The sequence below is a fragment of the Carcharhinus amblyrhynchos genome, chromosome 21 (genome assembly GCF_965287045.1).
Source record: "Carcharhinus amblyrhynchos chromosome 21, sCarAmb.v2.hapA, whole genome shotgun sequence".
Classification (NCBI taxonomy): domain Eukaryota; kingdom Metazoa; phylum Chordata; class Chondrichthyes; order Carcharhiniformes; family Carcharhinidae; genus Carcharhinus; species Carcharhinus amblyrhynchos.
The window spans coordinates 9,227,020-9,248,146 of NC_137344.1; the positions used below are offsets into that span (position 1 = coordinate 9,227,020).

At 48.5% G+C, this 21,127-nt stretch overlaps 1 protein-coding gene across 1 annotated transcript in view; it reads right to left on the reverse strand.

The window, feature by feature from the left end:
* Window positions 1-21,127, reverse strand: part of gnav1 (guanine nucleotide binding protein (G protein) alpha v1) — a 125,788-nt gene that overhangs the window by 53,675 nt on the left and 50,986 nt on the right. Inside the window, exon 5 of the mRNA XM_080209455.1 lies at window positions 6,085-6,213. Coding sequence (XP_080065581.1) covers window positions 6,085-6,213 — 129 coding nt within the window. The remainder of the gene's footprint in view (window positions 1-6,084; window positions 6,214-21,127) is intronic.

A 21,127-nucleotide genomic window follows, 5' to 3' on the forward strand; every position in this document is an offset into this window, starting at 1 on the left:
AGGGAGAGATTTTTGTTGGGTTGGGTACAGACTACATGGTTTGAAGGGGTGTGCTGCCCAGCACTCTATCCTATTTCTGGCAGCAATATCCTTTGTGTCTTTACGTATAGCAGAGCACGGCTTTGAGAACACAACCCACACAAAATTTTTTAAAAATTAACGGGCTGTGGATATTGCTGGCTGGGCCGACATTTTTTGCCCATCCCTGATCGCCCTTGAACACAATTTCAGAGATGGTTTAAAAATCACCTGCCTTGTTATAGACCAGAGTCAGTAAGGACGGCAGATTCCCTTCCCTAAAGGACGTTAGTGAACCAGGTGGGCCTTCACAACGATTGATAATGGTTTCACTAGACTTTTAATTCCAGATTTTAATTGAATTCAAATTTCACCACCTGTCGCAGTGAGATTTGAAACCTGGTCCCCAAAGCTCTCAGCATTACTAGTCCAGCGATAATACCATTACACCACCTTTCCACATTGGGCAGAGTGAGGAGCACAGAACTGATTATCAGTCAGAAGTATCCTAAGCTGCTTTGCTGCAGGTCACTGGCCCCAGCTCACTCTGGCAGAGCCTGGTGTGTGTACGCTGGCCCCAGCCCGCTCTGGCAGAGCCTGGTGTGTGTACACTGGCTCCAGTTCACTCTGGCAGAGCCTGGTGTGTGTACGCTGGCCCCAGCCCGTTCTGGCAGAGCCTGGTGTGTGTACGCTGGCCCCAGCCTGCTCTGGCAGAGCCTGGTGTGTGTACACTGGCTCCAGTTCACTCTGGCAGAGCTTGGTGTGAGCACACTGGCTCCAGCTCGCTCTGGCAGAGCCTGCGTGTGTACACTGGCTCCAGCTCATTCCGGCAGAGCCTGCGTGTGTACACACTGGCTCCAGCTCACTCTGGCAGTGCCTTGCTCTGTGTACACTGGCTCCAGCTCGCTCTGGCAGAGCTTGTGTGCGTGTACACTGGCTCCAGCTCGCTCTGGCAGAGCCTGATGTGTGTACACTGGCAAGCTTTGTACCTCTCATTCTGACTAAGGTGGGTGAGAAGCCAGTGCAGTTCCTCGATATTAAACTAAGCGTCACTGAATAGAGGTGTGCTGGGTAAAGAACTGGGCTCAGTGCAAATACATTTGCTGATACCTCCGCTTATATTTAGTTCTACAAAATAAAGACTTGCATTTATGTAGCACCTTTCACATTCTTTAGGCCATCCCAAAACACTTCACAGTCACTGTTGCCTTGTAGAAAACACGAGTGCTGATGTGTGCACAGCAAGATCCCACAAACAGCAATGTGATAATGACCCAATAGTCTGTGAGGTTGATTGCGGGATGATTGACTAGGATGTCGGTGATACTTCACCTGTTCCTCTCCGAAATAAGACCCGTGAAATCGTTCCCATCCAACCAAGGGGGAAAACCAGGCCTCAGGCTTAATGTCCCACCTGATAAATGGCACCTCTGACAGAGCAGCACCCTCTTCGGTCCTGCACTGGAGCGTCAGCCTAAGCTTCAGTCTGGGAGCGGAATCGAACCTCCAGACTCGAGGCTGAGTGTGCCGGCACCCGAGCCAGCGCTGACCATCCCTGAACACAACTGTCTTTGCACAAAGAGCGTCTAAAATGGTCTTTGGGCTAATGACGATAGAGACAGAAATGAACCAACCAGCGATGGGGATGGTAACGGTCTCGATGGAAGGCTCGGTTAGATGGGCTGAATGGCTTTCCTCATCTGTGCTTAGCCTTTTGAATAAGGAGCCAACAGCTACTCTTCATTCCTCCCGCAGCAGTGACAGTATAACTTACACACGGGGTTCACCGTGTGTGATGACTTCAGCCAGGCTAATGAGGTTGGCTGGCTAGAGTATGAACAATCTGGTGAGTATGTGGTGTCCACGGGTGCAATTGATGCCTTCCGTGCCCGCTGGGCACCGCAGGGGCTGGTGTTTTAAGTTTCCTTTGGACTTTGGCTTCTGTTCGGGCCGTCCCCCCTCCCTTTTTGGGGGGGCTCTTAATTTGTCCCTAAGTTAATTTGAGTTTGTTATACTTGTTAGGTACATGAAAGAACTACCTGATGAGTTTTAATTGATGGTTATATCAGAGCATTTCCCGCTCCCTGTTTAAAGCAGGTGTGTCAGACTCCCAGCCTGCACTCAGCAGCGAGCAACTGGAGAGCTGGCTGTGTACAGATGTATGGTGTAAATAAAATAACTTGGTGAGGGATTTTCGTCTCGGTGGAGTTATTTACACCATGCGGTCTTCATCCTAGTAGAATAATGTAACTTGTAATGACTTCAATCAGGCCATTGAGGTTGGCCTATTAGAGTATGATTGATGAGACAGAGTGTCTCTGCCTTGTACTTAAACAGGGCGTGTCAGTTCCTCTGGCAGCCCCGGAGATAGACTGCTGATTGATAGCACTCCTGTACCCTGGAGGTACCGCTGTAGAGTTTATAAATAAAGGGATTTTGGTGACTTCTGCCTCCAAAGAATTATTACGCTGCCCAATTAGTCCCTCTCCAATGCTCTTATTCCAATGCTCCTTAACCTTATTTCAGGGAATGTTTTGCAACAGCGAGGCACACATTTATTACAATCACACAATAACTAACAGAGGTTGGGTACAGAGAACATTTTACACGGAGGGTGATTCAAATGCAGCATCTTCACTTCAACACTCCCACAGCTGAAATCCATCACCCTCCAAGAGGGGATTAGATTGTTCCTGAACTGAAGGAATGTTGAGCGAGGACAGGGAATGAGCAGGAAGGAGTGGTTAGACTGGGGGAGTAACAGCAGCAGAGTGGTGATGGGCTGAAAGGCCCGCTCTACATTGTGACCATAGAATCACTACAGTGCAGAGAGAGGCCATTCAGCCCATCGAGTCCGCACCAGTAACAATCCCAGCCAGGCCCCATTCCCATGACTCCACATATTTACCCCAGTTATGCCCCCCTGATACTAAGAGGCAATTTAGCATGGCCGATCTGCACACCTTCGGACAGCGGGAGGAAACCGGAGCTCCCGGAGGAAACCCATGCAGGCACAGGGAGAATGTGCAAACTCCGCACAGACAGTGACCCAAGGCTGGAATCGAACTTGGGTCCCTGGCTCTGTGAGGCAGCAGCGCTAATCACCGTGTCGTTCAGATTGCAATCAATGTCTTAAACTGGTTAAAGCAACACAAAGTAAATAAGCCCACACTTTGAAAGCAAACCTAATACTATCAGCGTCAGCCATGTGAAAAGGAGACAGAGGAACAAGGTATAATGTGAGGATGGGTGAGGGTCACTGACCTTAATCAAACTCAATTAATGCTGACCTTTTCTCAGATACGTTTGTGTTGGGAACTAATCTGAATGGAAATAAATGTTCTGAAATTCTATCAAAGTGGGCGCCATCAATCAGGGCTAATTATCTTCCATTAATGACACCAGCTCGGTGACATGCCAAACTGATGCCTCGAATCCCTGACTAATATAGCTCACCCAGAGACAGACAGTAGAATTCACATCACCAGCTGGATCTCCACTGCCTGGTTCAACAACAGACTCTGCATCAGCGGCTGGGTTTAATAATGCAGCCTCTCTCGGTTAAAGGACCCTAATTTGACAGGACACCCAGTCAGCTCTGCCTGTCCGTTCCGACACAGTACGGTTAGCTCTCACCATTCACGGTCCAGTCTATCGATTTGATTTGATTTACTATTGTCACATACAATGAAAAGTATTGTTTCTTGCGCACCATACAGGCAAAACATACCATTCATAGAGAAGGAAAGGAGAGGGTGCAGAATGTAGTGTTACAGTCAAAGCTAAGGTGTGGAGAAAGATCAGCTTTAAATAAGCTGGGTCCATTCAAAACTCTGATAGCAGCAGGGAAGAAGCTGTTCTTGAGCCATTTAGTTACACACAAGGCCACCAGTATGAGTTACCCAATTACCCCGAAACTTTACAAATTCTCCTCCCTCCAGCCTGTTCCCCTCCGAGTGCCACTGACTCACTCTGATGAGCATCCCCACCCAGTCTTTGTGCACAGCTCCAGGCCAACTACGCTGCCAGCTGTGCAGCCGTGTGGGGCCTCACAGCAGAGCCAGCACTCAGCGCGCTGGGCTCAGTGACGCACATTGACTGGTGCATTCAGTCTCGTAGCTAACAGCCCGAACGCCCCGCAGTCCCAGGCTCCGCTGGAGCTTTATTCGTAATTGCCTGGACCGAGTTACGCACCATTACAAAGGCAGAATGAGAGGAGATTGCTTTACTGACACGGTGATTAGATTAACAGATCACAGCCCTGGGGAGATTTTATTACAGTCTGAGCTCTAAATGACGGGGCTAACTTCTCATCCTCTCCGATAACACAATCATTCAAAGCAACGTGTGAGTGAAACAATCGCACCGTGGTACCGAATCCCTTCAAAACTTCCCAAACTGTCCTCGGGAACAACTGATGAGCCGTTCCACACCACGGCCACTTCCACCAACTCATACAGCATAGCAATTCAATTGGTGATCAGTATTGCCCCTCAACTCCAATTAACCTGCCTTTGACACAGATGGATCCCCCCTCCGAGGACGGAGGGGGGAGATAGTGTCCGGGGACGGAGGGGGGGAGATAGTGTCCTGTTTGTGGGGGGGGGGGGGGGGGGCAGATGATAGTGTCCGAGTGCCCTTTAATCACGGAACCCTGACCTTTGACCCCAGGAGATAATGTGTGGGCAGCGACTTGCTTGCTTTTTATTCTCTGCTAAGTTTTTTTTTTGCTTTGTGAACTTTCCTGCTCTGACAAAGAAAAGCCCAAAGTGTAGCTGGAGGCCGGGTAATAGTTTCCAACAGATCTCCCCCCCCCTCTTCGAAAAGGGACGTTACGGGATATTCTTAGAAATAACAAAGTGACAACGTGTAAATGAAGAGATGGGAGGTGAACAAAATCAAGGCTGTCGTTCAGAGGCTTGAGCTCATCATCAGACCCACAGCACAGAAATAACTACACTTCCCAAACTCATTTCAAACGTGTCAATGGAGCTGCATTTCCATTAGAGACTGACATCACCCGGGGAGTTCAGTGGCCAGTCTCCAGGGCAGCATCAGTTACTCAGAGCGTTAGTGTTGCTGGTGAGCAGAGTGAGGCTTCAGCCCTTCAATCTATCACCAAACCGGGCACCCAGGGAATCAGACCCACAGGGGAACCATGGGAGCAGATTCTCCACAGGCCGAGGGGTTGCCACGTCAACCAAATAGGACCACAACCCCCTCCCCCACCACTCAAATAAACATATACCTTTTGCAGCCTCCCTCCCAACAACTTGGATCACTGTCTATGCAGAGTCTGCACATTCTCCCCGTGTCTGCGTGGGTTTCCTCTGGGTGCTTTGGTTTCCTCCCCCAATGCGAAAGATCAGAGGCTTACAACATGGAAACAGGCCCTTCGGCCCAACTTGTCCATGCCGCCCAGTTTTTAACCACTAAGCCAGTTCCAATTGCCCACATTTGGCCCATATCCCTCTATATCCATCTTATCCATGTAACAATGCGAGATGTGCTGGTTAGATGCATTGGCCATGCTAAATTCTCCCTCAGTGTACCCAAAAAGGCACCGGAGTGTGGGATTTTCACAGCAACTTCACTGCAGTGTTAATGTAAGCCTACTCATGACAATAATAAATAAAACCTGCATTTATATAGCACCTTAAATATAGCAGAACGCCCCCAAGTGTTTCCAAGGAACAATATCAAACAAAAACTTAACAGCAAGCCAGGATGTGCTGTTAGAGTCAGATGACCAAAAACTTGGTCAATGAGGTAGGTTTTTGATGGATGGTCTTGGGCCTGGTTCGGTAGGCCTTAGTAAGGTATTATGTTATTGGGTCGTTCATCAGGAAGTATTTACCATCAGAAAGTATATACATAAGGACAGCAAAGGTCCAGGCAAACTGTCTCCATGCTTGCTTCCGCACATGTCTCTGTCCAACACTACGCTGACCCCGAGGTGTTCTCTTCCATCAAAAGTGTGGGCGATACGGTAATCAGTCCCACATTAAGGACCGAGGAGAGACAGTATAAGATTGCCTGATCGGAGATTGGAAGCAGAGAGCTTACCGGATTATCATGTTATTTATCTTGAACTGAGTTTCGATGACCCCTGTCGTCCGTAAGCGAACCCTCAGTAAATCCGTCTGGGTGGGTTTGTACTCGGGTGCAGTGATTCGACTCATATTTCGGAAAAAACTGCAGAGAAAAAAAGACGAACTTTCCTTTAAAAAAGCTGTGCAGGCAACCCAGCCTCATCCCACAGACAGTAACAATATTCCTGAGCAGAGAATCGATTCTGGGGGTGTTGGGTGAGGGATAAACAAAGGGGCAATACACAAAGGGAACTGAGGCATACAGACTCGAAACAGTAACTCAGCTTCTCTCTCCACAGAGGCTGACAAACCTGCTGAGTTTTTCCAGCATTTTCCATTTTCAAAGATCCTTGATCTTTGTACGTTTTCTTTAATTTACCTTCCAAGCCCACAACCCCTACCATCTAAGAGGACAAGGGCAGCAGATGCCTGGGAGCACTGCTGACTGCAAGTTCCTCTCCGAGCCACTCGCCACCCTGACTTGGAAATATATCACCGTTTCCCCCACTGTCACTGGGTCAAAATCCTGCAGTTGCCTCCCTACCACAGTGCCTCACCATGCCAGGGACCTGGGTTCGATTCCTGGCTCGGGTGACTGTGTGGAGTTTGCATGTTCTCCCCGTAATCTGCGTGGGTTTGCTCCGGTTTCCTCCTACAGTCCGAAAGACATGCTGGTTATGTGGATTGGCCATGCTACATTCTTCCCCAGTGTATCTGAACAGTGTATCGGAGTGTGACGACTAGGGGATTTTCACAGTAACTTCATTGCAGTGAAGCCGACACTAATAAATAAAGCTCAAAGCACTGTTCAGATGTAGCTAGTCCTCCTGCCTTCTATATTCCATCCCTCTTACAATAAAGACCAATATTCCATTTGTGACACTAATAAATAAACTTTAAAACGGCGGTTGCAATAGATGGTACGGAGTTATGAATTCAAATGAGTCACATCTATTAAGTCACGCCAAAGGACCCCTCTAGCTACAGAAACGTAGAACAACATTGAGCAAATTCACAGAGCCTGGCTGCTTCCCGTGGCCTGCATCTAAAGATTTGCATTTATATAGCACCTTTCACGAGCTCGGAACATCCCCAAGTTCTTTCACAACCAACAGCATGTTCTGATTCCTTTTAAAAGGAGAGGTCACCGTTACAATGGCAGGAAATGCAGCTGACAATTTGCAGCAAGATCACACACACACACACACACACACACACACACACACACACACACACACACACACACACACACACACACACACACACACACACACACACACCAGTCATCTGTTTGAACGAGATTGGACAAGGGTTAAAGCATTGGCAGCCCCGATGTAGGAGGGAAACTCGCTGCTTTTCTTCCAAGGGGAACTCTGCCAGGGGTTGCGGGAACCGCTGGGGCTTCTCGACTGAACGACAGCATCTCTGACAGTGCAGCACCCCCCTGGAGCGTCAGCCTCGAGTCACTAAATCAGTGTTGGGCCACCTAGGCTAGTGAATGGGCTGTGTCAGTGGCCCTCCTTCACATCAATAGACCGCAAGATTGAAATCGGGCTTGTTCACTAACCAATAAGATTAAATTGAGTATTTCATAGGTATAGAAAATGCTTAATCATTTATACAGTAATGGAACCTTCATCAACTTCAAATGATAAAAGCTAAATAAATATTTACATTTAATTGAATGCAGAGGGAGCGCACAGCTCTCACAGTCAATGTTGTGAGCAGTCAGCACACACCTATCTTCATTTATCCTTGTTTTACATCTGAATCACTTCACTCGTAAAGGTAGAAAAATACCTACGCTGATGGAAGTCCGTGGAACATGGCAACCCTGCGCCTGGGCAACGGTCAACAACATGTCTCACGGGCCGCACTCAGAACCCAGACGGGCTGCAGGCTTCCTCCAGGTCGCAGGTTGCCCCACCACTGATCCAAAGTGAGACTTGGATCTTCCAACCCGAGAGAGTGTTATCCAGAGAGTGCCAGCTGCCACTGGAAACTCTGGAGACAGTAGCAGGGTGGGTGTGGAGGTGAAGGAGAACCTGTCTTGGTCCTCCCACGCAGACACTATAGTTAAGAATGCCAACCCACGCCTCTGCATTCTCAGAAGACTCAGGAAATTCGATATGTCAGCAATGATTCTCACCAACTTTTACAGATGCACCAGAGAAAGCATTCTTTCTGGTTGTATCACAGCTTGGTATGGCTCCTGTTCTGCCCAAGACCGCAAGGAACTACAAAAGGTCGTGAATATATCCCAGCCCATCACACAAACCAGCTTCCTATCCATTGACTCTGTCTAAACTTCCTGCTACCTCAGGAAAAGCAGCAGTATAATTAAGGAACCCCCTTACGCACCCTGGACTTTCTCTCTTCCACCTTCTTCCGTTGGGAAAAAGATACAAAAGTCCGAGGTCACATACCAACCGACTCGAGAACAGCTTCTTCCCTGCTGCTGTCAGACTCTTGAATAGACCAACCTTGCATTAAGTTGATCTTTCTCTACACCCCAGCTATGACTGTAACACTACATTCCGCACTCTCTCCATTCCTTCACTATGATCGGTATGCTTTGTCTGTATAGCAAACAAGAAACAATACTTTTCACTGTATCCCAATACATGTGACAATAACAAATCAGATCAAAAACACGGAACCAGCAGATTAACCTGAATCTCTGACTCACTGTTGCTCCAGTTCAAAACGGGGGCCATGCTACTTTTCTTTCTGTTTTTAAACCCTGAGAATAGGGATCCGATTCTAATCCACGTGTCACCTCACTCCAGGCAGCAAATAACCCGTCAGATGCGAAATATCTCAACTGTCTCTGTGTTAACCCATCCCCTGAGGCCCATTTTGCTTCACTTGTCAAACCAAATTGGCCGTCAAACTATTTCACTGAATGTGTTTGGACGATGGCACACAGAGTCATCCCCGCACGGTGATGCAAGTGGCAATTCTTGCGTCGGTTTTCAAAGCTGGGAGGTGGCGTCCAGGCCCGCCAGGGGACATCAGCCAAGAAAATTCCAGCGTGAAGCTTCAGACTGGGCCAGGTGTCAGACTCCGGATGCTTGTCAATGGGGAATGACGCTAAAGCAGTTCTCCAACACCTGCACAGTTCAGGTAGAGTCACTGCTGTCACTGCCATCAGGCACCCTGCAGTGACGCCTGTCACTTGAAGGCCATTCCCAGACTCAGATGCTGGCTGGATGATGCAGCCGTGTCCATCTGTCCAACACACAGCAGCCCCTCCAGATTCAACCTCTCCCTCTGAAAGAACCCAAAGCAAAGACGGGACTTTACATTAATACACAGCCACTCAAGAGTGAAGCATTTCTTCATTGGAAAGGGGTGGGATTCTGGAACCCCCTTCCCCGTCCGAAAAAGATGCTGAGGCTGAAATCGAACATTTCAAAGGCGAGATCGATAGATTGTTGTTAGGAAAAGTGTTTTAAGTTTTTTTTTAAAGTTTATTTATTATTGTCACATTAACACCGCAATGAAGTTACTGTGAAAATCCTCTTGTCACCACATTCCGACGACCGTTCGGGTACACTGAGGGGGAATTCAGCATGGCCAATGCATCTAACCAGCACGTCTTTTGGAGTGTAGGAGGAAACGGGAGTGTAATAGCTTCACAGAGGCAGAAGTCCCCTCACCAAGTTACTTTATTTACACCATACATCTGTACACAGCCAGCTCTCCAGTTGCTGGCTGCTGAATGCAGGCTGAGAGTCTGACACACCTGCTTTAAATAGGGAGCATGAGACTCCCTGATTTAACCATCGATTAAAACTCATCAGACAGTTCAGACACTAGCCAGCCAGTCTCATTGGCCTGGTTGAAGTCATCACAGGGAGCATCCGGAGGAAACCCAAGCGGACACGGGGAGAATGTGCAGACTCCGCACAGATAGTGACCCAAGCTGGAAATCGAACAAGGGGTCCTGGAATTGAGACACAGCAATGCTAAACACTGTGCCACCTTGCCCTGCCACTGTGAGTAAGGATGGTGGAGTTAAGACAAGTAAATGAAGTATGGATTAGCCATGATCTAACCGAAAGTATAACAGGCCAGAGGGGCTAAAAGGCTTCCTCCAGACTGGAAAATATCAAACGCAGAGATACAGAGAGAAAGATGGGAAAATCACTGAGTGAATGTTCCTCTGAGCAGATTCACACGAACATTATTAGGCTTGAAGTGCTGGTTCTCCCTATCTGGGCAACCTTTTCCACCCTCAGTCCCTCCAATAGACCTGGTTAGAATTCCCAGGGAAGTGGGCTGCATTGTTGGAGCTTTTTCCACAGGGAATGTAGTTACAAAGTTACCCAGTGGCTGATTTTAAAACGGAGCAAAGTGAGTTTGCATCTTAAACAATGTCATTCCCAAGGTTTCCCGTAACACCAGCCTGTCCTGAGAAATTAGCAAGAGCCCGTCTTGCGTGGGTGAAGATGTCTGGGCCAACACTGACTGTGTGCGGGGTAGGGGAGGGAAATGATTCCAACAGGAAATCGCAGCGTGATGCATGGTGAGATACGTCTCCAGGCGGTTGGACAGACCTGGTTCAATAAAATAGTGAAACTGGTAAAGTAAACACCAGGTTAAAGTCCAACAGGTTTATTTGCTGGCAAAAACCACTAGCTTTCAGAGCACTGCTCCTTTATCAAGTGAGTGGGAGTTCTGATCACAAACAGGGCATATAAAGACACAGGAGGGAGGGAGAGAGGGAGAGACGGAGGGAGAGACGGAGGGAGAGACGGAGGGAGAGACGGAGGGAGGGAGGGAAGGAAGGAGGGAGGCAAGGAGGGAGGCAAGGAGGGGATGTGATTGAGGGCCTTCAGCAGCAGTTGGGTGGACACTCAGTCCTGTTTCTATTTTTAGGTCCATTTTCAGACATTTCCTGAGAGGTGCGATGCTGCTCAGAAAGCCAGCGGTTTCCTGTCAGGTTTTGGGAAGGCCCATCATTAAAAAACACATCCTGTGAATCGTTAGCATCCAGACTCAATCAGGGAGATGTAACCTTTCATCTCCTTTCATTAGCTGCACTTCAAAGCAGTTTGAATGTATTCCTTACCCCGGTTAGCTGCTATTCTGAAGCTGCGTCGAGAGACAGAGGGTGGGGGTGGGGGGGGGGGGGGCAGAGAGGGAGGGGAGGGGGCAGAGAGGGAGGGGAGGGGGCAGAGACTGCACCAGTGCCAGCACAAGAGAGATGTGCAACAGACAGAATGCACGAGAGAACCAGCACTATCGCGAGGGGGCAGCTGAGAGCGAGGGGGCGGGCGAGAGGGAGACAGAGAGTGACAGCGAGAGAGGGAGAGAGGGAGTGACAGCGAGAGAGGGAGTGACAGCGAGAGAGGGAGAGAGAGGGAGTGACAGCGAGAGAGGGAGAGAGAGGGAGTGACAGCGAGAGAGGGAGAGAGAGGGAGTGACAGCGAGAGAGGGAGAGAGAGGGAGTGACAGCGAGAGAGGCAGAGAGAGGGAGTGACAGCGAGAGAGGCAGAGAGGGAGTGACAGCGAGAGAGGGAGAGGGAGTGACAGCGAGGGAGGGAGAGGGAGTGACAGCGAGGGAGGGAGTGAGTGACAGCGAGAGAGGGAGTGACAGCGAGAGAGGGAGTGACAGCGAGAGAGGGAGTGACAGCGAGAGAGGCAGAGAGAGGGAGTGACAGCGAGAGAGGGAGTGACAGCGAGAGAGGCAGAGAGAGGGAGTGACAGCGAGAGAGGCAGAGAGAGGGAGTGACAGCGAGAGAGGGAGTGACAGCGAGAGAGGGAGTGACAGCGAGAGACAGCGAGAGAGGGAGTGACAGCGAGAGAGGGAGAGAGAGAGGGAGTGACAGCGAGAGAGGGAGTGAGAGGGAGTGACAGCGAGAGAGGGAGTGACAGCGAGAGAGGGAGAGAGAGAGGGAGTGACAGCGAGAGAGGGAGTGAGAGGGAGTGACAGCGAGAGAGGGAGAGAGAGGGAGTGACAGCGAGAGAGGCAGAGAGAGGGAGTGACAGCGAGAGAGGGAGTGACAGCGAGAGAGGGAGTGACAGCGAGAGAGGGAGTGACAGCGAGAGAGGGAGAGAGGGAGTGACAGCGAGAGAGGGAGAGAGAGTGACAGCGAGAAAGGGAGAGAGAGTGACAGCGAGAGAGGGAGAGAGAGAGTGACAGCGAGGGAGAGAGAGAGTGACAGCGAGAGAGGGAGAGAGAGAGTGACAGCAAGACAGGGAGAGAGAGAGTGACAGCTAGAGAGGGAGAGACAGCGAGAGAGGGAGAGAGGGAGTGACAGCGAGAGAGGGAGAGAGGGAGTGACAGCGAGAGAGGGAGAGAGAGAGTGACAGCTAGAGAGGGAGAGAGAGAGTGACAGCGAGAGAGGGAGAGAGAGAGTGACAGCGAGAGAGGGAGAGAGGGAGTGACAGTGAGAGAGGGAGAGAGGGAGTGACAGCGAGAGAGGGAGAGAGGGAGTGACAGCGAGAGAGGGAGAGAGAGAGTGACAGCGAGAGAGGGAGAGAGAAAGTGACAGCGAGAGAGGGAGAGAGAGAGTGACAGCAAGACAGGGAGAGAGAGAGTGACAGCGAGAGAGGGAGAGAGAGAGTGACAGCGAGAGAGGGAGAGAGAGAGTGACAGCGAGAGAGGGAGAGAGAGAGTGACAGCGAGAGAGGGAGAGAGAGAGTGACAGCGAGAGAGGGAGAGAGAGAGTGACAGCGAGAGAGGGAGAGAGAGAGTGACAGCAAGACAGGGAGAGAGAGAGTGACAGCGAGAGAGGGAGAGAGAGAGTGACAGCAAGACAGGGAGAGAGAAAGTGACAGCGAGAGAGGGAGAGAGGGAGAGAGGGAGTGACAGCGAGGGAGAGAGAGAGTGACAGTGAGTTTCGGAGGCAGGAGTGTGACTCACTGAGCCACAGCGGGACCTCAGATTTACTCTTGGTTTGACTCTGGCCACATGGGCCATGTGATTAGGATGAACTCTGGCACCGTGAGCTGCTGGGGTTGGCAAAGTGTTCATTTTTAATTAGTTGCCGGGATGTGGTCATCATTAACAGTTCTGACTAACTGCTCGCTGCCCTTGGTGAGCCGCTCCCTTGAACCATTGCTCTGTGTGGATGTAGGTACAGCCACAGTGCTGTTAGGGAGGGAGTTCCAGCATTGTGGCCCAGAGCCATGGTGTATCTCCCAGTCGGCCTGGTGCGTGGCTCTGAGGGGGACTTGCTGCTGCTGATGTACCCGGGTAGCTGACCTTCAGGGTGGGAGGGGATGAGAATTTGGAAGGTGCTGCCACACCTTCGTTGTAAAGCCTGTTCCGGGAGGTTCCCAGTGCTGGGTGGAAGGGGCTTTATTCAGCACCCTTCCCTTACATAACACTGCCTGACATCGGAGGCGGACGTGGCATGCATCTGCCCCCAGTTTGCATCGAAATAGATATTTCTCCGTATATATAAATTAAACATCGCCTTTGAAGTATTTCAATCACATAATAATCCATCTTACTCTGGTCCTCAAGCTGAACCTCACTTTAACCTAATCAGCAGAGTTTCTCTGGTGAAATCTGTGCGGGGGCCAGTGAGTGACAGCAAGGTGACGATCACTTTCGTGATGACATCGAATCCCAAATCAAGCTTGTGGCATCCTTTTCTCCAACGGAATCTACCCCTCAACCCTTTCGGAAAAAAACCTTATCCGCACGCACACACACACAAGCGCGCACGCACACACATACCCCCAGATCAGAGCCATCCAAATTATCCTTTTAACTAATTTCCATTTCTTGAATAAATAAGACTCAATTATCTGCACTGCACTGTTCTATTCCCACACCAGAGGTTAATGCTGTACTCCGGAAGGTTCACCACATCATCATCATCATCAACTTGGATTCATAACTGATTTGATTTATTATTGTCACATGTATTAACATGCAGTGAAAAGTATTGTTTCTTGCATGCTATACAGACAAAGCATACCGTTCATAGAGAAGGCAAGGACAGAGTGCAGAATGTAGTGTTACAGTCATAGTTAGGGTGTAGAAAAAGATCAATTTAATGCAAGCTAACTCCATTCAAAAGTCTGACAGCAGCAGGGAAGAAGCTGTTCTTGAGTCAGTTGGTACGTGACCTCAAACTTTTGTATCTTTCTCATGACAGAAGACGTTCAAAGATATTGGAGCAGAATTCGGCCATTCGGCCCATTGAGTCTGCTCTTCTATTCAATCATGGCTGATATGCTCCTGATCCCCATTTTCCTGCTTCTTCCCATAATCCTTCAACCCATTACCAATTAAAAATCTGTAATTCCTCCGTGAATGTACTCACTGTCCCAGCACCCACCGCACTTTGGGGTAGCGAATTCCACAGATTCACAACCCTTTGGGGGAAGTAGTTTCTCCTCAACTCTGTTTTAAATTTGCTGCCCCTTATCCTAAGACTATGACCTCTCGTCCTAGAATGTCTCACAAGAGGAAGCATCCGCTCCACATCTACTTTATCCACACCTTTTATCATCTTGTATACCTCAATTTGACCTCCCCTCATTCTTCTAAATTCCAGAGAGTATCGGCCTGAACTGTTCAAACTCTCTTCATACGACAAACCCCTCATCTCTGGAATCAATCTAGTGAACCTCCTCTGAACTGCCTCCAATGTCACTACATCTTTCCTCAAATAAGGGGACCAAAACTGTGCACAATATTCCAGGTGCGGCCTCACCAATGCCTTGTATAGTTGCAACAAATCTTCCTTCCCTTTATATTCTATTCCTTTAGCTATAAATACCAACATTCCATTTGCTTCCTTTGTTATCAGGCTGTACCTCCATGCCAGTTTTCCGTGACTCATGATGGTGGAAGAGAGAATGTCCAGGAAGTGTGGGGTCCTTAATTATGCTGGGTGCTTTTCCAAGGCAGTGGGGAATGTAGACAATAGATGGGAGGCTGGTTTGAGTGATGGACTGGGCTTCATTCATAACCCTTTGTAATTTCTTGCAGTCTTGGGCACCGCAGGAGCCGTACCAAGCTGCGATATATCCAGAAAGAATGCTTTCTACTGTGCACCTGTAAGAGATGGTTAGAGTCGCAGTGGACATGCCAAATTTCCTTAGTCACCTGAGAAAATAGAGGCGTTGATGCCATGTATAGCGCCGTTAATGTAGTGAAACATCCCAAGATGCTTCACAGGTGTGTGATCGAGCAACATTTCACACCAAGCCACATAGAGACACAAGGACTGTTCTTATTGGAGTGACAGAGGTTGAGGGGGTGACCTGATAGAAGTCTACAAGATTATGAGAGGCATGGACAGAGTGGATAGTCAGAAGCATTTTCCCAGGGTGAAAGAGTCAATTACTAGAGGGCACAGGTTTAAGGTGCAAGGGGCAAGTTTTAAAAGAGATATACGAGGCAGATTTTTCACATAGAGAGTGGTGGGTGCCTGGAACTCATTGCCGGGGGAGGTAGTGGAAGTGGATACGGTAGTGGCTTTTAAGGGGTATCTTGACAAATACATGAATGAGATGGGAATAGAGGGATATGGTCCCAAAGGCATAGGGGGTTTTAGTTAAGTTGGGCAGCATGGTCGGTGCAGGCTTGGAGGGCCGAAGGGCCTGTTCCTGTGCTGTAATTTTCTTTGTTCTTTGACTGGTCACCAAAAGCTTGGTCAAAGGTTTTAGAGAGTGTTTTAACAAAAGGCAAGAAAGGTAAGGAGCGTAGAGAGGTTTCGGGGGCGGGAAGGGGGGGGGGGTGGGTGGGGAGAGGGGTGGAATTCCAGAGCTTTGGGCTCAGGCAATGAAGACATGGTCACCAATGGCTGAGCTCTTAAAATCAGGAACACGATTAATGGGAGTTTGGGAGTAGGACAAATATCTTGGAGGCTAGTGGGGCTGGAAGAGGTGACAAGAAATGGGGAGGGGTGAGGCCATGGAGTGAACCGGAAAACAAGGTTGGGAATTCAGAAGGTTTTCAGGCTGAGAGCCGATGTTGGTCATCGGGCTCTGGGCTGATGGGACAGGATGTGAGTTAGAAAACAGGAGGGAGCAGCATAGGTACGAGTTCAGGGTAGGGGACGGTAGGTGATACAAGGCCACCTGGCCAGCATGGGAAGAGTTGTCCAGACTCCAGAGGTAACAGAGTCCTGGAGGAGAGTCAGCCTGGGGCACCGCTACCCTCTTTAATCAACTGTTCAAAGCCAAGATTCAGCCAATACCTTCACAGAGGCATCTTGCTAATTGCTCCTATCCTCTCAAACAAGTCTGATCAAGCAAACTTTGGCTGTGTTTTTTTTTATTGCTACTTAATTTGGACTCTCGGAAACAGCCTCTCACTTTGTTGATGATTAAACTTCATTCTCAACATGATGGATCTGGCGACTCTTTCTCATCCTCCAGCCTTGGCTCTCACCTCCGAGACAGAGGGTTGGTTACAAGTTCAAGCTCAAATGACAGAAAGTTTCTATTTGGAACATCTCGTTTACGCCAGACTGCCACGGAGATAGGTTGCAGGGCACAGGGCCTTTGCCATGGTTTATCTGAGGGTTTTACCCACAGGGACAAACAGTTCAGCCTGGAAAGGCCAGTGGAGTTTTGAGCTTGGAGCTGGAAGTAACCAAATTAGTGTTTAATCCCCAGGTTTGATAGCATCTTCCATGGCCCCAGGGTATTCAGAGCACTTTCCAATCTGTGAAGTATCTTTTGAAGCACAGTCAACTGTTGTAATGTGGGAAACGTGGCAGACCATTTGCGCACTGCAAGATTCCACAATGCCATTATAAACAGATAATCGGTTTTAACAATGTCAATTGAGGGATAAACATTGGTCTGGACACCAGGAAAAACTGCCTCGCTCTTCTTAAATAAGGAAATGCAGTTTCTTCTTAAGCAGTGCCAATATCATCGCAAGACATGGAAACCTTACCAAACAAAACTTCTTGAGTCACACAATGCAAATGGCTGCGGTAACGCGTGGCAGGTGTGTTGGGCCTCGTAGTTGTCTATAGCAACAGAAACTGTGACAAGTCTCAGTTGGTTTCAGAGCACAGGACCTTACGCATGCGCAATGGCGCACCCTGCTATCAGCTGGCTTTCTGGTGACTTAGGCCCCACCCACTCCCTTCTGGCTACTGGCAAGAAACAGATCAAGGGTTTTTTTATATTGTACTGAGGCACAAGATTTGCCTGGCAGCCTCGACGGAAAAAACAGATCTGTAAGTCTCCCGTTTTCATGCTTGTTCTGGACTTAGAATTTTTTCCCCCTCCAAGTCTTTGCCCTCACTACTTTATGTGGCATATTATTTTGAATGCTTGGTTCCCATTGTTAAGATACTTCCATCTGTGCACTGTGCCCAAAATCTTAGCTAACACAGAAATAACAACCTGGGTTCACATCACAGACTCAGAGATAGAGAGAGGGAGGAACAAATGGAAATAGACTCTCCAACACAGCAAGACTATATATATCACACAATAACAGGTTAATGCATAACTGCACATTGCTATACAATCTGTTCCACACAGACAATAACCACATCATTAGATTCACAAAATGAAATGCAGGGCAAAAGAATCAAAGACCAGGCATGTTATTAAAATATTTAAAATCAAGCGGATTAAGAGATAATTTTCTTGCCTTCAGGATGTTAGAGATGGAAGTGTGGAGATTTGAAAACAAAATTAAGCCTTTATTAAAAGACATTTATAAAATGAAGAGGACTATGTTTGACTTCACATTGTTACGATGAGGATTTCATACACTTTATGCTCTGTATATAAGATTAATGCCAATTGTGTATCAGGTTATATCAATCAACGCGAGCAAGTCCTACTCTCAGTGGAAAAAACCCTCCAAGTTCACTAAGTTTTCAGAGGAGTTAATGTTTGTTTGGTCAAATCAAAATGGTTCCTTGTATCAGCCTTGGTTTGGTGAGTAACACATAGAAGCTAGAAGCAGGAGAAGGCCATTTGGCCCTTCGAGCCTACTCCGCCATTCATCTTGGTCATGTCTGATCATCAAATTCAATATCCTGATCCCCCCCTTCTTCTCATATCCTTTGATCCCTTGAGCCCTAAGAGCGATATCTAATTTCTTCTTGAAATCAGACAATGCTTTGGCCTCAGTTACATTCTGTAGCAGTGAATTCCACACATTCACCACCCTCTGGCTGCAGAAACTTCTCCTCCCCTCAGTTCTAAAAGACTTATCCCTGCCCTCTAGACAGAAGGTTGTGGGTTCACACCCAACCCCACGGACATCAGTCCCAGGTCAGGCCGTACTGAGGGAGTGCTGCACTGCTGGAACTATTATCCTTCCCAGACAGACATTAACCAGAGGGCACCTAGTCCACTGTCCCAGGCTGCTGCATGGCATCCCTGAGCATTATTATGAAAAAGGGCACGGGGAGGCTCTCACCCCAACCCCTTCCCCCATAGCCATACACACAGCAGGATTTTCCAGCCTTGCTTGCTCCGAAAATCCCACCTGGCATCAAGGGACCTTTCCATGATCCGTCCCTCGCCTGCTCCGATTCCCGTGGCAGGTGGGATTGTTAAAATTGTCTTGCCCTGTGCTAATGATTTCCTCCTTTTATGTAAAGGGCTTGGTTCATTGGCCATAATAAATTGCCCCTTAGTGTCAGGAGGATTAGGAGGGTAAATATGTGGAGTTACAGGGACAGGATTTGGGTGGGATTGTTATCAGTGCAGACCTAATGGGCCGAATGGCCTCATTCTGCACTGTGGGTATTCTATGATTCTATTTCCAGCAGAATCCCACACACCTCATGCATCACATCTTGCTCCTTTGATCTCCACAATCCATGTCATCCACTTCACCTCTGACCTTGGTGGCCAAGCTTGACTGGGGTGGGGGGTGGGGGGTCAATGAGGCCGTGTTTACAAAGGATTGGTTTCCGTCAGTGGCAGTATCTGGATCACTACCTGGAGCCAGGAGCTCCATCAGTTTGGGCAGTGTGGAGCTAAGCCTCCCACCACCCACCCCAAAGGCCTGCAGTAAAAGGGAGTCTTACTATCAGCTCACCTGGATCATTTCGGTGGGTAGTAAATTAAACCACTATGTCTGTATTTTCTAGATAATTTTTGATCAGTCTGATTAGTGTGAATGGCACTGTCTCCACAGCCCCTGCTGCTTTGGGCTGCCCAGTGATTGTGTAATTTAAATTTGCACCTTTCTTGCCAACATCTCATCATATTTCCCTACGATACAACAGTGACTACACTTAAACAACTTGGGATGTCCTGAGGTTGGGAAAAGCGCTACATAAATGCAAGTCTTTTTCTGTGGATTGCAAGTAAATTCCTCCCTCACGCAACACCTCCAACTCAAAAGCCACTGTTTACCTCAGTTACCTGATTGCAAAAGTCATTTTAAAGCAGCTTCCCTGGGAAAATGATGATTGAAACTCTCCATCACAATTTCATTGTTCAATATTCGGTCCATAGGTAACCAGACTCATTGGCTTAATGTCACTGTTACTACTACAGCTGTGTATACACACACAGCCCGTGACACAGGTCATGCGCGCGCACACACACACACACACACACATACACACACACATGCACAAAATACAGACATATATAAACACATGGACATACATGTGCACAAACTCTCAAAACACATGCGATATGCACATGCACACACACACTAGCGCCTACACAAAAATGATTCCATTCACCAGTCGAACGAAATTCAAAACTTCATCATAATCGTATCAAAATGAATGGAGTTCGGGTGAGGAACAGATCCCAATGCCTGAATATTTTATGCAACAACAGATGGGATTGGGAGCATGTGCAGACAGAGAGGAATATTAAGCATTCGTGTTAACACAAGGAGTCTCCAGAAGCCTGCATTAGATTTGAGAAAATGCAAAACAAGTAACAGTTCATTCAGGTTCAGGTTCATTCAATTAGCTCTTGGCCAATGTACCCAACCAGCATGTCTTTCGGACAGTGGGGGGAAACCCAGAGCACCTGGAGGAAACCCAGAGCACCTGGAGGTCCCTGGTGCTGTCAGGCAGCAGTGCTCACCACTGTATCTCATTACATTCGTTAAGATGTTGCCTCGTACGGAACTACGATGTTACAGACACAAATCATGTGCACTCCCCCACCCACCCCTCCAAAGGTGCTGATTGTTGCTAGGGGGCAGCGTGGGCTTAGCAGCCGACCCTCTGGAAAGAGCCAACACAATCGACGGAAACGTGGAGTGACTGAAGAGTTGAATTCTCAAGCGATATTCCTGGTCAACAGCTATTGAGCTGGTACTGAATTCAACATCCGATCCACTTCAATCATTTCCACCAAATATTGCACTGACACAACTGTAATATGTACAAAATGGGGAATTGCTGCTAAAACTATACAAGGCACCAGCTAGTTAGACCACACCTGGAACACTGTGAAGTTTTGTTCCCTTGTCTGAGGAAAGACTGGGGACAGTCCAGAGAAGGTTTATTAGGTTGATCCCGGGTATGGAGGGATTCTCTTACGAGGAGAGGTTGAGTGGGTTGGGCCTGTACTCATTGGAGTTGAGAAGAACGTGGTGACGTTATTGAGACAGAAGGATTGACAGGGTCGATGCTGAGAGATTGTTTCCCCTTGTGGGAGAGTCTGGGACCAGAGGGCATCATCTCAGAGTAAGGGGGTCGCCCACTGAAGGCAGAGATGAGGAGGAATTTCTTCCCTCCGAGGGAACTGTGAAATTCTTTACCACAGAGGGGCTTTGGAGGCTGGGTTAAGTATATTCAAGGCTGAGATAGACAGATTTTTAATCAGGAAGGGAACCCAGGGTTATGGGGATAAGGCGGGAAAGTGGAGTTGGGGATTGTGTATCAGAGCAGCAAGATCTCATTGAATGGCGGAGCAGGCTCAATGGGCTACTTCAGCTCCTACATCTCCTGGTCCTATGCAAGTATCACGAGGTTGTGGGGGGGGTTGGGTGGGTGGGTGCACACACTTACACACACACAGTTGCTCTCACAATCTTACAAACCCTTCGACCTGGTCACCAGTAAAGGGTTTTTGCCGGCTGCTGG